Genomic DNA, 14,728 nt, shown 5'->3' with positions numbered 1-14,728 from the left:
AGGAGAATCTCCCTTGAGAGGATGAAAATCCTCCGTGTACAGGGATCAGCACATTAGTTGGCAGTCCTAGAACAGGCAAGAAGGGGAATCATGGCAAATGGGGCTGGGGACAACCTCAACGACACATTCACTTCATGCCCGTGGCAGGGGGTGGAACTGGATGAGCTTTAAGGTCCCTTCCCACCCAGACCATTCTGTGCCTCTCTGATCCTGCTCCAAAGCCTTATTCCAGTGCTCCTGTGCCACCAGAGGCTTTTACCCACCGATGGAGGCACAACCACTGCAGCCTTCAGCACCAGCCTCTCCCCTGCTCTCCGCAGGACCAGGACGGTGCCGAAACCCGTCAAACCCATCGCAGCTCCCCGGAGGGAACACGTGGTCTTCCCTGTGTCCTGCCTCCACTGGGCTGCCTGCCAACACAGCCCTCTCTGGGAATCCTCCCCGTGAGTTGCCATGGCTACTGGCTGACACAGGGACAACTCTGCTGCTTGGCTGAGGTGCTGGATGTGCAGGGTACCCGGCTGGGGGCTGTCCCCCAGCAGCCCCAGCCCAGGGGGGGCTCCAATGCCCCCTTCCTTCCCCCATCTCACACCTTCTTACCTCCATTTATATCCAATCAACAAGGGCACAAAGCGTGGTCAAGGTCCTGGTCTGCAGCCCACAAAGTGGAAACATCAGACCGTGGCAGTCAATAATTCCCCCCCGCCCTTCAATTTTAGGAATTAATTTCACATAATCATCGTTTAATTGACAGCTGGTCCTTACACGTAGGAGGCCCAAAAGACCTTGTGGGTCAGACCTTGTGCCAAGGGAGCAGGATTGGGATGAGTGTGGAGAAGGACATCTGAAATGAGATGATCCAAGCAGCTCTTGATGCCCCATCCCTGGAAGTGTTCAAGGAAGGGCTGGAGCAACCTGGTCTAGTGGAAGGTGTCCCTGCCCATGGCAGGGAGGGTTGGAACGAGATGATGTTTCAGGTGCTTCCCAGTCCAAACAAAAAAGAAAACAAAAAGCCAACCAAATAAGAAAAGAAAACAAAAAATCCACAAAAAAAAAAAAAAAAAAAAACAAAAAAAAACAAACAAACCCAAAACCCACTCAAAACACTAAAGAAAAAGTTAAACAAAATTAAAATAATATCAAAATTAAATTAAATTTAAAAAATAAAAATAAAAAATTAATTTAAGAAATTTTTTTGAAAGGAAAAGTAACAGGCTTCCAACCTTCCCAGCACCAAACCCCTTTATTTTTTAGTCCCAGCAGCCCAGTTTGCAGTCAGCTCAGTGAGCAGCAGGAGTGTCTCCCCATGCACACTGTATGTGCAAAGTGCTGCAGGGTCCCCTCAGGTGGAGGCTTCATTTGAGGGAAGAAAAAAAAAAGGATTAATGTAAAGAAAACTGTGCTCCCTTTACAATGAGCTATTAAGGGAAATAAAGCAGTTATTAATAGAAAGCAAAATATGTTTGCTATAGAACACCTGCAATGCTGGGGTTGAGGAGGAGAGATGAGCTGGAGGTTAAAGGAGGACAGCCCAGTTTGTGTGTATGTTATTTTTTAATCTAAATAAATACATATAACATAAAATATAATATAAAAATATCATATAAAAATATATTACTATAAAATAAAATAAATAATATATATAAGTACAACAATCTAAATATAAAAATACATATAAATATGTAGTAAATATGTAAAAAATGTAAAGGACACTGGAAGGAGATCCAGAGTACTGAGTTATAAATCAAGAGAAATAAATTCCTCTCCCCTTCTCTTTATTTACTGTTGGTGCCACAGCCTGAAGCCACCATGGAAAGTGGGATGTGCTCCTGCATCCCAGGGAAGCTGGTGGTCCCAGCAGACACAGCTGTGTGGGGAAGGGGAGGGGGAGAGATGTTTGACATGTCCTTTGATACGATAACTGACTTAGCAGACAAAGGAAACGTGAAAATCTACCGGGTTTCAGTACAGCATTTTTATCCAGGGCCATGTGGGAAATTATTAATTAAGCACTGAACACGAGCATCAGCAGAGCAGGGAGCTGGGCGAGGGGAATGAGGAGTGCTGGAAGGCTGAGCTGCAGCCTGGAAGGAGGGTTAGCAGTGTTTAACGTTTTTAAGGTTGACTTTGGCACAAGAAATGTAGGGCAGCCCTGATGAGGCCTCCTGACGACACCAGGTGGTCCAGCAGCACCAATGCGGAGCAGGATCGGGGAGGCACAGAGGAAGGCAGGCACTGACCTTGACTGTCGTGCTCAAAACGGGCTGGAAATGATCAGGACTAAGTTCTAGGCTCGGTACTAACCACCAGGATCTCCTGCCGAGGGATGGCAGCTCCAAGGGTGTGCCTGCCTAAGGAGAACCCTGTGGATGTCCTGGTTTATCACAGGGATCCGTGAGAGCCACAAACACGGCTCGTGAGCCTCAGCAGGAATGGGCACCTCCCCTCCAGAGGGCAACACTCAGCACCTCTGTTTACTGAACACATCTCACCCAGAAGAGCTGCAGAGAAAAGGCTGCTACAGGGAGTAAACAGGAGATGAGAAAATATTTTGACTTGCCAGCTGCAGAGCCAAAGGTTGTGGGTGCTGGACTTTGGAGACAAAGAGCAGTGGCATCTGGGTTGGAGAAAGGCACTGGGCAGCCCAGCAAAACAGCCAAAAAATAAAGCAGAAAGAAATAAGCCAAATAAAACAGCAAACTGCAGAAGGAAAGAGAGGAAGAAGGAATGAAGGAAAAAAAGAAACCCAATAAAAGAGCAAACTACAAAGCTACCCATTGACCCAGACAGGAAATGGGTTGCAAACCACTAGAGACTGAGGATCAGGGGGTCCCATCCAGCCCTGTGTCCCTAAAGGTCCCTGCTGGGGTGACCCAGATGAATGGGAGCAGTGGAAAAATTGCTTCAACCTGGCCTTGGACATCTCCAGGGATGGGGCAGCCACAGCTTCTCTGGGCAACCTGTGCCAGGGCCTCCCCACCCTCACAGCCGACAACTCCCTCCCAATATCCCATCTAACCCTGCCCTCTGGCAGTGGGAAGCCATTCCCTGTGTCCTGTCCCTCCATCCCTTGACCCCAGTCCCTCTCCAGCTCTCCTGGAGCCCCTTTAGGCCCTGCAAGGGGCTCTCAGGTCTCCCTGGATCCTTCTCTTCTCCAGGGGAACCCCCCCAGCTCTCCCAGCCTGTTCCAGAGCAGAGGGGCTCCAGCCCTGGGAGCAGCTCCGTGGCCTCCTCTGGACTCTCTCCAGCAGCTCCAGGTCCTTCTGCTGTTGTTCCCAGGGCTGGAGCAGCTCTGCAGGGGGGTGTCACCTGAGGGGGCAGGGGGCAGAATTCCCCCTTGCCCTGCTGTGGGATCAGCCCACGACAGGGGGGTTCTGGGTGCCACCACACATTGCTGGGTCATCCCAAGCTTCAACCTGCTGTGGTCTCGATGCATCATCCCCATCCCTGCAACGGGATGGGCACCAGATGGTCTTGGCAGCTCCTTCCAGCCCTACATGTCCACAACTACAACCATGGAGCCCAAAATTCCCTGCCCACGTGTATCCTGCTCCAGCCTGCCCGCGTGGACATCCCTCCCGAAATTATCTCCTCTCTATCTCCCAAAACCACACAGCCAGTCCCCAGTGCTGACTCATTCATCTCTACAGCTACTACAAATTCTCATTTGCTTCACATCTTTTGTACCTCCAGGGTCTGAGATGAATGACAGAACCTTAGCAACAGGCAATTCATTAATACCAGAGCCAGGCCAAAATTTTCCACTGAAGCTTTTATTGTTTTGTTTCCTCTGCCAGGAAAGGAAATTGGTGGGGGAGAAAAAACTAATTGCTTTGGTAAAGAACTGGAAACCTGGTTTGTGCAATATTGCTTCTCTGGGGGAAATTCATGGCCTTGGTACTCATTTTTTGATACTCTGCAAGGGGCGTGAAGTGTTTCCTTTCCCTTTTATATCTTTTGTCTTCAGGAAATAAAGGTAACAAAAGGAGAAGAATGCAAGACAAAGAAGAAGAAGAAGGGGGGGGAAAAAACACCCAAGAAACACCTAATTCTGGTGTTTTTCCATATTTTCCAGACAAAACCATAAAGTATTCACTCATTCCTTCTCGTATTTTTGCCAAATGTGCTACTAATTGTTCCACAAACCCAGCAAATGCCACTGTCTGCACATTTTGTCACCTGCTCTCTCTGGTCCCAGACCTCCAGGATGAACTCCAGCAGGGAGGAGAGCTCTGCCCATCCCCTCCCAAGCACTGCAGAACTGGGGTCACCAGGGTCACCCCTGTGCCCAGGACAGATAAAGCCTCCGGTGATGCCACCAGATCCTCCTACAGGACATCAGAGAACTGAACAAGAAAAGGTTCCATCCACCAGGGGGTGGCCATATTATAGCTAATGAGTAAATAAATATATAAATAGTAAAAATACTGTTAATAATACAAATAAATAGTAAACAACAGACGTAAGTGCTACTTATTCTGTAGGATCCCTGAGCACAGGCAGTCTCCAGCAGACACCCACTGCTGCTCTGGCCTCTCCAAAGGCTTCTGTGCTCAAACAAATCACTCATCCTTGTGGCTGGGAGGAGCCTCCATCCTCCACGGACACCACCACCAGGCACCACCTCTGCCCTGCACCTCTGGGCAGACCTGGCAGGAGCTCACTCCCTGTCGAGGTACACAGAGGTTAAAAGGGGGAATTGTTCCCTTTGGCATGGACTCCCCCCGTGACCTTGGGCTGGCTGGTTACTCCATTCCACACCCTCAGCTATTCCTCATGTGGCAATAACACCAAGGGGGGCAGAGAGAGCTGAAAACCCGCTCCTGGTGTGCTCTTTGGTTGCACCAAGGAATCGTTTGCCGGCCTTGGAGCATCACATTACGCTGCTGCGCAGCAGTGGCAGAGGACTGTAAGGAAATCTCCCCTGCTCTCTGCTGCTGGGGAGCAGCACGAGCCCATCCCTGCACAAGGCCAGCAAAGGCCACGGAGGACAAGCCCCATGTGAGCCACCCCTGCTCCAGTCTAGTCACCAGCAGATAGTCTGGGCTGCTGGGTGGCCCCCAGGGCTGCCCAAAGAGGCTGTGGAGCCTCCACCCCTGGAGGTGTTCAAATATCCACCCAGTGTGTGAGCAGCCAGGCTCTCGGTAGTAACAAGGATTTGGAGCATTTGGCTTTTTAAAAAGAACCCAAACAATAAACAACGCTTAGGAGATGCCTAATTTGAAGAGAAAATGAGAACAATTAGCCACAACATCACTTATGCATTAATGAAGAGATGCTTGTGTTCCAGGGCTGAGCATCAGAGCAAAACACTCCTCCTGCAATATGCTGCAAGGAAGGAAAACATGGAATGGGAGAGCAGATGAGGGCCCAAGTGGAAAGAGAAGCTCTAAGGGTGTCCTGAAAGCCAAGGAGCAACAACAAGGAGAGCTGAATCCTTCTAGTTTCCTCTTAGATTTAACATCCCAGCTGATCCAACCCCTTTCCTTGGGGAGGAACCCCAACCCAACTGCTGCAGGAATTCGCTGGAGCAGACTGGAGGGACGGGAAGGTGAGCAATCTTCATTTAAATATGCAAGTAAATAAGTCTAATTATCCTTGCAGCAGTGCAAGAGGAGCATCACAACAACCCTCCAGTTCCAGGAGAGCTTTCTGCTTTAGCGCTTCCATCCCCAGCACAAGCCCAGCCCTTGCAAGGTGAACAGACAAAAAGCCCAGCCTCAGATCCCAGCTGGCAATGGCAGATTAAAGGGCTGTGTCACTCCTGGAAAACCCTTTTCCCACACACTCCACCCCGGCACAACAGAGCCCCCAAAAATCCCCGGCCATTTTCTCCTGTGTCAGTCAAGCACCACCGTCACACCTGGATGCTCCTGAGCCTCCAGCACCACTCACATCCCCAGGGAGAGCCAGAGCTGATGCTGAACGACAGCAAAAATCAAAATCACACTGCTTGCACCACCCGGGGACGAGGGACAGGAGGTGACTGCCAGCTCTGCTGTGCCACACAGTCATCGGTGGGACAGGGGAGTCAAATCCCAGCTTCAGCTTGGATCTGCGTGGATGTACCACCTGTTTGATGGTTCGGTGTCACCTCCAAACCTCCCCAAGGAGGAAAACCAATAACTGAAAGGCACAAATACCCCGGCGTTCGCGCGGCGACAGGGAGAAGCGAAAAAGGCTGCGATGACACTTTCTGTCACCACAACCCCCGTGTTTGCTCCCTGCCACCTCCACCCCGGGCTCGGCAGCGGTGGGCTCTGCCAAAGGAAAGCTCTGGAAAACACAACCGCAGCAAACCCTCCTTGCAAACGTACGTGCAAGGGCAGCCACCCCATCACTTTTGTTTTGCATTCCCAACACATCCACCAGCCCCTTCACCCGGAGAGGAACAACAACAGCAGCTCGCGGCGAGGAGTTTCGCGCCCCGAATCCCAAACAAGGTCTCTTGTTTGAGGTGAAATAAGGGCACCTGTTCCCGGTGGAGGGGAGGGGGGGGAGGGCGCTGGGGGGGACACGGGGATGTGTCATCCCCCGCCGCGCTGCGTTAAACATGGCAGCATCCAGGGCTGCCCCACCCAAGCGGCCTGGGATGTGTGTGTGTGTGTGTGTGTGTCCTGCGGCCCCGGGATGCTTTGTCTCGGGGGTGCCCAGCCTGGGATGATTCCCGGGACCCTCCTGCGCGTGGGGCACCCCACCCGCGCGTGGGCCCCTTGGGATGCTGCTCCTTTGGGTTGGCTGCAGCACGACACCCAGAGATGCGCCGGGAAGGGACCAGCGCCGGCTCGCACATCCTGGAGACGTGACCCCAGACGTTCCCCCTGCGGAAATCCAAGGCGGTGGGTGTCTCTGGATTTTGGGATGCGGGGGGAGGGACCACACACACACACAAAGACACTCAAATCTCCTGCCAACCCACCCGACAAAAAGCGTCCATGTATTCACCACCTGCACAGCATCTACTGCCTAATCACCGACCCCAGAGAGGGGGGGAATTTTAAGGACAACCCCCTCGGGCCGGGGATGCGCAACCCCCCCACCCCGGAATGTTTCACAGCCTCTGTCCCAGGGCGGGATTTTCCTCCCGGGGACGTGCAAAGGGGGACCGGAGAAGGGCTGGCGAGGGGTCGGCAGGCTGGGGGGTCTGGACGGGGGGAGGATCTCACCTGTAGGACGAGCTGACCCCCGCCGCCACCTCCTCCTTGATCTGCCTGTTGAGAGCATCGGCGGCCGCCCGGCCCCTGCCCGGCTCGGCCAGCTGCCCGCCCGCCTCCTCCGCCTTCTTCCGACCCTTGTCTCTCCCGTCCCCGGCCCGCACCGCTTTGGGATGCTCATCCTCCGCCTCGGCGTCTTCCTCCTTCTTCTCGGGAGCGATGTGCACCTTCCGCCGCTTCTCCTGCGCCGGTTTCTCCGGGGAAGCGCGGTCCAGGGCCAGCACGGGCGAAGGGCCCGGTTTGGGGATCCAGGGGTGGTCGCCCCGCTTGGGGATGGGCCAGGCACGGAAATCCTTCTGGTACTGCGTCTCCTTCTCGAAGGGAGTGTCCGAGGGCTGGTACTCGCTCTTGGGCTTGCAGCTCGGCTCGGGCCGCTGCACCTTCCAGGGCTTGTAGTCGTGCCGCATCACCGAGTCCGCCGGAGGCGAGGCGTGCGGGGCCGGGCCGGGCCGGGCTGCACCGGGACCAGGCTCCCCGCCCGCCGCCGCCTCCCCGCCCGGCTGGGTCTCGATGGGGGCCGCGGGGCGCGGCGGGGCCGCGGGGGGATGCTCGGTGGCCTCCGAGTACTTGGTGAAGACGAGCGGGACGGCGATGTCCGCCTTGTCCAGCTGGTTCCAGAAGCGGGCGATGCAGCAGGCGCGGGTGATGCAGGGCCACGCCATGGCGGCCCCGCAGCGGGAGCGACCGAGCCCCGCACCGCGAGCGGCACCGGCACCGCACCGGGATCGCCGGGATCCTCGCCGGGATCGGCTCCTGGATCCGCTCCGCCCCCACCGCGCGGGGCGGGGCAGCGCAGGGGCGGGGCTTGGAGGGGCGGGGCACGGGGGCGGGGCTTGCACACGGGGGAGGGGGGACGGGGTGTGACACACCTGGGCACACACCTGAGAGATGGGGAGAGGGGGTGACACACCTGGACAGGCACACCTGAGAGATGGCTCTGTGTGTGTGTGTGACACACCTGGACAGACACACCTGAGAGATGGCTCTGTGTGCGTGTGTGACACACCTGGACGGGCACACCTGAGAGATGGCTCTGTGTGTGTGTGTGACACACCTGGACAGACACACCTGAGAGATGGCTCTGTGTGTGTGTGTGACACACCTGGACGGGCACACCTGAGAGATGGCTCTGTGTGTGTGTGTGACACACCTGGACGGGCACACCCAGCCGCACACACACGTGAGGACATGCGCAGGCGTGTGCATTTGCAGGCACACGCGTGCCCGTGCACACTCACATCTGCACACATGTGTGCACGCATGGGACCGCAAGCACACACCAGGCACTCCCGTGTGCACACACCTGTACACACGTGAGCTCGTACGTGTGTGGGCACCACACACGGGATCACACCCACACAGGCAGGTTTGCACTGAAGCGAACACGCAGTGCACACTCACACTTGCACACGCACGTGCATGTGGCAGCACATACATGTACACTCACACTGCACACACACGCACAAACGCACACAGGCAGCTGTAAGAACCCTCACCCGTGTTCACACAGACAGACACACATGAGCACACACACATGCACAAATGCTTGTGCACGCACATGTGCACACACATGCAACACCCCTACACTTGCATGCACTTGTACCTCCACATACACACGTGTGTGTGTGTTTGCACACACTCCTGTGCACATACACATACACACGAACACATAACACATACGTGCACAGACCTACACGCCTACACCTCCCCACCCACACCCCTGGGCACACCCAGATCCTTCAGGAGCTGTTTCAGCACCAGCTGCTGCTCCCAGTTCCCCTCCCCGAGGCAGGGTTTATAGGTGAAGCCAAACACGTGTGCACACGTGTGCGCAAACACACACACACACACATGCTTTATTCTTTCCTTTTGCCCGTTTCTTTCCCATTTCATTGCAGACTTGCAGCTGCAAACCCAAAGCAAAACACCCCCCACTCTGCTCCTGCAGCAAGGCCGGCTGAGGGCTGCCTCCAAAATCCTATTCCCAGGCTGGATTCACAACCCCAAATCCCACCCCACGCTCCATTCCCACCCTCCTCTTTAACCTTGCCTCCACCTTCTCCCAATCCCTTCCTCCTTCCCTCTATTTCTCCATCCCTTCACTCCACCATCCTTCCATCTCCCCATCTCTCCCTTCATCCCTCCATCCCTTCATCCCATTATCCCACTCTCCCTCTGTCCCTCCCTCTCTCCTTTCATCCCTCCAACCCTCCATTCCTCCCTGCATCTTCCTCTGTATTCCCTGATGCCAATAAAGTCCATTTGCACCCAAATCACATCCCCTCCTTCTCTCACCCTGTGCAGACGCCCCTCCCTCAAAGCTCCGGGGTCTTTATCAGCCTCCCTGCACTGCCAGCATTTCCACTGGGAGCCGGACTCCAATAAAAACAGTGATCCCAGTGAAACCCACACACTCAAGCACGGAATTGCCACGAGAAAGAAACAATTCCCACCCGTCAATGGCTGCAGCTGCCAGGAGTGCAGTGAAAGGCAGGATTATTCCTGTCAGGATTGTTCCTTTAATACAATGCTTTGCATCCCCCTATTGATCCTTGGGCCCTGAGGGGTTTGGGTTTGTTGGTTTATTTGTTTGTGGTTTTTTTCTTGTCTTTGCCTGGATTTGCTTGATTCCATTCTTACCAGTAGGCAAACTGTGGAAGCTCATTTTATGGGTGGGATTGGAGCCCTCACTGCTGGGGATGGATGGATCAAAGGGCCACCTTTGGAAAGAGAATAAAGAAACAGCAACTAGAGGTGTCTATGCTTTGTCTTCTGGGATTATATCATCCCTGCCATTACATCCAGGGCAATTAAAACTGGGGATACTAATTAAAGGTTTGGGAAGCTCCTCAGTATCTCCCAGGTTGCACACAGATCTTGGTCTGAGATCTGCTGCCCACAGAGGTCTTGCACGTGTTTGTGGTCTTTCCTGCGGGAAACGTCTTTGAATTCAATCTGCGTTGCTGTTTCGGGGTTTGCTGCACAAAGAGCTACTAGTGAGAATAATTGTCCAGGAAGTTATGTGGGAAGAAGGACGTGGAGCTGCTGGAATGAGTCCAGAGAAGACCACTAGGATGATGACAGGGCTAGAGGTCCGCTGTGGAGCCAGGCTGGGAGAGCTGGGGGAGTTCACCTGGAGAAGAGAAGGATCCAGGAAGACCTGAGAGCCCCTTGCAGGGCCTAAAGGGGCTCCAGCAGAGCTGGAGAGGGACTGGGGACAAGGGATGGAGGGACAGGACACAGGGAATGGCTTCCCACTGCCAGAGGGCAGGGTTAGATGGGATGTTGGGAAGGAATTCTTGGCTGTGAGGGTGGGGGGGCCCTGGCACAGGTTGCCCAGAGAAGTGCAGTGGAAGGTGCCCCCCATGGGAGGGGGTGGAACTGTGTGGTCTTTAATGTCCCTTCCAACCCAGACCATTCTACATCTCTGTGATTCTGGGATATCAGTGTGTTCCTGGTGGATACCAGCCCGTGTGGATCCACTGGAACAGCCCCCACTCTGGAGCTCAGGTGTGTCCCAGCCCTGCACCCAGCAGTGCCAGCACACAGGGGTGTGCCCAGCACCCTGCACCATTTGGGGAGTGGGGACTGGCCTGTGCATTACCTTTTTTTGAGGATTCCTCACCTTGCAGCCACTCTGGGCTCCTCTCACGTGGAAATGCCCAGTCATGCACTGACCATCCTTTCCTTTCTTGTGGGAGAGGACATGGGCAAAGCTGCCTCGTGAGGTTTTGCAGCATCAGGAGTCTTTGCTGCTCTGCAGATAGCAGGCAGACCTGGGTGGTTTCAGAGGCTGCAGAATGAAAAAAAAAAAATTGCTTGGTGTCTCCTGCAGTGAGACACATACATCCTGAAGCATGGCTGCTCACTCGCTTTCAGGAATCAGCTATGGAAATGCATCACCAGGCAAAATCCATTAGCTCTAATCAGTGGAATTGATGTGCTGGCTGCAAACCTCTCTCGGAGAGGATGGGAGCTAAATAAATAAAAATGTCTCTGTTTTTAAATTACAGCCACCGTGGCAGGAAGCAGGAATCGCTTTCTCCTGTTCCAGCCTCTTCTGGGAAAAGGCCGTGTGAGGCCACATGGTGGGACATTGGTTTTGGGGTGGCCAAGGACATCACAGCATCAGGCTGGAGCAGAACCATGCCCAAAGGGTGTGCAAAGCTCAGTGCAGGAGTGGAAGGTGGGGTTATTTAGGGACCAAACCCCATAGAGGGGTATCCATCTCAAAGGGAGGCTCCTGGATAATCCCTGCCCAGAGGCAGAGGGAGGGGACGGCAGCTCCTCCCATGGCTTCCAGGAGATCTCCAACAAACGCTAGAGTGAACACGAAGAAAAAGAAAATCCTAACAAGGTAGGGCTAGCAGGGACCCCACACGTCCTCAGGAGCCTTTCTTCTCCATCCCAGGGGGACCCTGGGCATCAGCTCCAGGGGCTAAAGGCAGGGGAGACTCCAGCTCCAAAGCCAGCCCTGGAGCACACCAGCAGCCCCCCTGGTGAAGGGTGTTCACCACAGTACCCCAGTGAGATGCAGGAAAGATCCATTGATGTGCATTTCTCTTCACCAGCACTGGCAGGGCTGTCCCACACCCTCCTCTGCTCTGCAGGACGGGTCCCGGCGCTGGTGATGCCGGTCTGAACTGCTCCTGTCCCCAGGATCAATCTCCAGGGATGAGAGAACATGACAACACTGTGGGGGACAGTTTAGAGAGGATTTCTAGTGGCCTCTCACATCTTAAATCATTTTATAATCACACTCAACTTCTGGGAACGAGGTTCTGCCTGGGGTGTTCTTGTTTTCCTTGTCAACTCTGCTTATGATTCATGTATGTTGGGAGAGCATTTCAAGGCCAAATGGGACAGGAGCCAAAGCAAATCCATATCAGAGTGCTGCATAAAGAGAATAATTGAAGTGCATGAAAAGAAGAATTTGACCAATAATTCAAGTGCTCTAAAGGACATAAATTCTTTGATGAGAACCACTGGCATAACGCAGCCGGATTTCAGAAGAAGTGATTTTGTAACAGGTAGGAGGGGGAGTAAAATCTGAAATAATGTGTTTTGAAAGAATTTGTATTAAAAAAAAAAAAAAAAAAAACACACAACAAAAAAACCCCACAACCACAACCACAAAACAAAACAAAACACCCAAAAATCAAACTCAAACAAACCAGCAGGCAGAAGTGGGCTTCTGTCACACCCTCACTCAGAGCTGGGGAGGGACAAAAACCAAGCTGAGTGTAAAGGTATCACGTGGGTTTGGGTGATGGGGAGAAGGAGGAATGGGACTCAGAGAAACCACAGGACAACCACCAAGAAGATACCTTCAGTCTACTTCTGATAATTTTGCCCACTGGAGGGTAAATTAGTTTGGTAGGAAGCTGTAGGAGTGGGTGTGAATAACTGAGGGGCTTTAGGGTCAATGAAAGGAGTTTATCCATGGTTGGAAGAGAGGAGCAGTGATCTGGAGAGTGGTTATAGCTCTTCTGCTGGGGCACCAAGTCCCACATGGTCCACATGTGGTGGGGGCTCGCCAAGGAGCCCTGGACAGCTCCTCCTGGCATCCTGTATGTACCCTGCACTGCTCCTTGCACTGCTTCCTGCACATCCTCTGGGCCAGGCTTTCCCAGCCCTCCTCCTGAAGCCCAGCCAGCTCTCCGTGGACAGCCTGGGAAGGCTCCTGGGCACATCCCACCGTGCTGACTTGCAAAGCCTTCAGCTCTGACTCAGGGTTTATGGGGAGAGGTGGACATTGCTCAGAGGAGTCGCAGGAGGCACTGATAAAGGGATTACAGGGGACGACTTATTGAGGGATTAAAGGAACTTAATGTTCCCAGACTAAATGCAAGCCATGGGAGATTGGATAAATGACTATAAATAACCGAGAAGGGAAAGCCAAGGGGAATGTGGTGGGAGCCCACATGTGTGAGTGGCTGAGTGTGTCAGGAAAGGAGGCTGCCTGGGGTATCAGGATATAGGATACCTGGGCTCAGCGTTTGGGCATGTCACCTACTGCTCAGCCAGCTCAGTCACAGCTCTGCTCTTCCCAAAAACAGGAAAAAAGAGCCTCAGGGGGGACCTTCTCACTCTCTGCAACTCCCTGACAGGATGGGGAGTGGGGGGGTGGGTCAGGCTCTGCTCCCAGGGAACAAGGGACAGGATGAAGGGGAACGGCATCAAGCTGTGCCAGGGGAGGTTTAGATTGGAAATTAGGAAAAATTTCTTCATGGAAAGGGTTGTCCAGCCCTGGCACAGCTGCCCAGGGCAGTGGGGGAGTCCCCATCCCTGGAGAGATTTAACAGCCCTGTGGATGTGGCACTTGGGGACATGGGTGAGTGGTGGCCTTGGCAGTGCTGGGGGAACACTGGGACTTGATGACCTTGGAGGGCTTTTCCAACCCAGATGATTCTGTGATTCTAAGTCACAGATTCAATTTTATCTGCACTCAGCAATGAGATGCATCTCTCCCAGCTCCTCCTGACTGTCTGGAATTCTGTGATCCCTCCCTAATTTAGGCAGAGGATCTCAAAGCCCTCCATTAGTAGGTATTTTTCCCTCCTGAATTAAGAGAGTAGAAAGACAAAAAGCAAATGACATCACCCCGGCAGAGCAGCTCATAAATATTTATTACCCAGCTGGGCCTTGCTTCACTCCTTGGTCAGCCCTTCCAAGGAGCCGACTGGTTAATAATCAATCCAGAGCATGGGGCTGTGCTTGTCAAACCACAAAGAGCTGGGACTCTCTGCAATACAACTGCTCTGGGAGTAAGCAGTTCAACTGCTCTGGGGCTGAGCCTGACATTTCAGGGAGCAGAAAATGCTCCCCACGTGTCTGGGTGTCCCCAAGGCACAGGTGTGACCCTTTTCACCAGCAAAACCCAGAAGAGCTCCTTGGCATGGCTGGGCTCCAGCGAGGGCAAGATGGGGTGGAAAACACCTTGAAACATCATCGCTGAACCGGGGATGTCCCTGCAAGGACTTTTCAGAGTCATAGAATTGTTTAGGTTAGAAAAAACCACCAAGATCACCGAGTCCAACCCTTCCCCAGCACTGCCAAGGACACCACTAACACACGTCCCACATCCACACGGCTTTTAAATCTCTCTGGGGACAGGGGCACCACCACTGCCCTGAGCAGCTGTGCCAGAGCTGGACAGCCCTTTTGGGGAAGGAATTTCCCCTAATAACCACTCTAACCCCTCCCACCGTCCCCCTCCCTGGCCGTGAAGGGGTTGCCCGGCCCAGGAAGACCAGGAGCCCTGGACCCGCAGATGTCTGCAGAGCATTTTAGAAATCACTGATGGTTTCTCAGCTGGAAACATCCCGTCTCCAGGCAACAGCGCTGAAAGAGTTAAAAGCCTCCTTTGCTTTCTCAAAGCAGGCAGGGTCCTGACATTAGCAGCAGAACACAAAGGATGGGGAGAAATTCAAGCGAAATCTAAACCAGTTCCAGCTCAATTAAAGCAACCGGTGTCTTTAGGAAAAGATCCCTTGGGCTTTCACCAGAGCCCT

General features: G+C 53.5%; 1 protein-coding gene across 2 annotated transcripts in view; it reads right to left on the bottom strand.

Moving 5' to 3' along the window:
* Positions 1–7,932, bottom strand: part of MAP6 (microtubule associated protein 6) — a 31,174-nt gene extending 23,242 nt beyond the window's left edge. For both annotated transcript variants that reach the window (XM_027888317.1, XM_027888318.1), the window contains exon 1: positions 7,167–7,932. In XM_027888317.1, coding sequence (XP_027744118.1) covers positions 7,167–7,876 — 710 coding nt within the window. In that variant the 5' untranslated portion in view covers positions 7,877–7,932. The remainder of the gene's footprint in view (positions 1–7,166) is intronic.
* Between the last annotated feature and the right edge of the window lie 6,796 nt (positions 7,933–14,728).

The sequence above is a fragment of the Empidonax traillii genome, unplaced genomic scaffold (genome assembly GCF_003031625.1).
Source record: "Empidonax traillii isolate 1590-97213 ecotype Southwest subspecies unplaced genomic scaffold, ASM303162v1 scaffold236:size2090792, whole genome shotgun sequence".
Lineage (NCBI taxonomy): Eukaryota > Metazoa > Chordata > Aves > Passeriformes > Tyrannidae > Empidonax > Empidonax traillii.
This window is presented reverse-complemented; position numbering and strand designations above follow the sequence as displayed.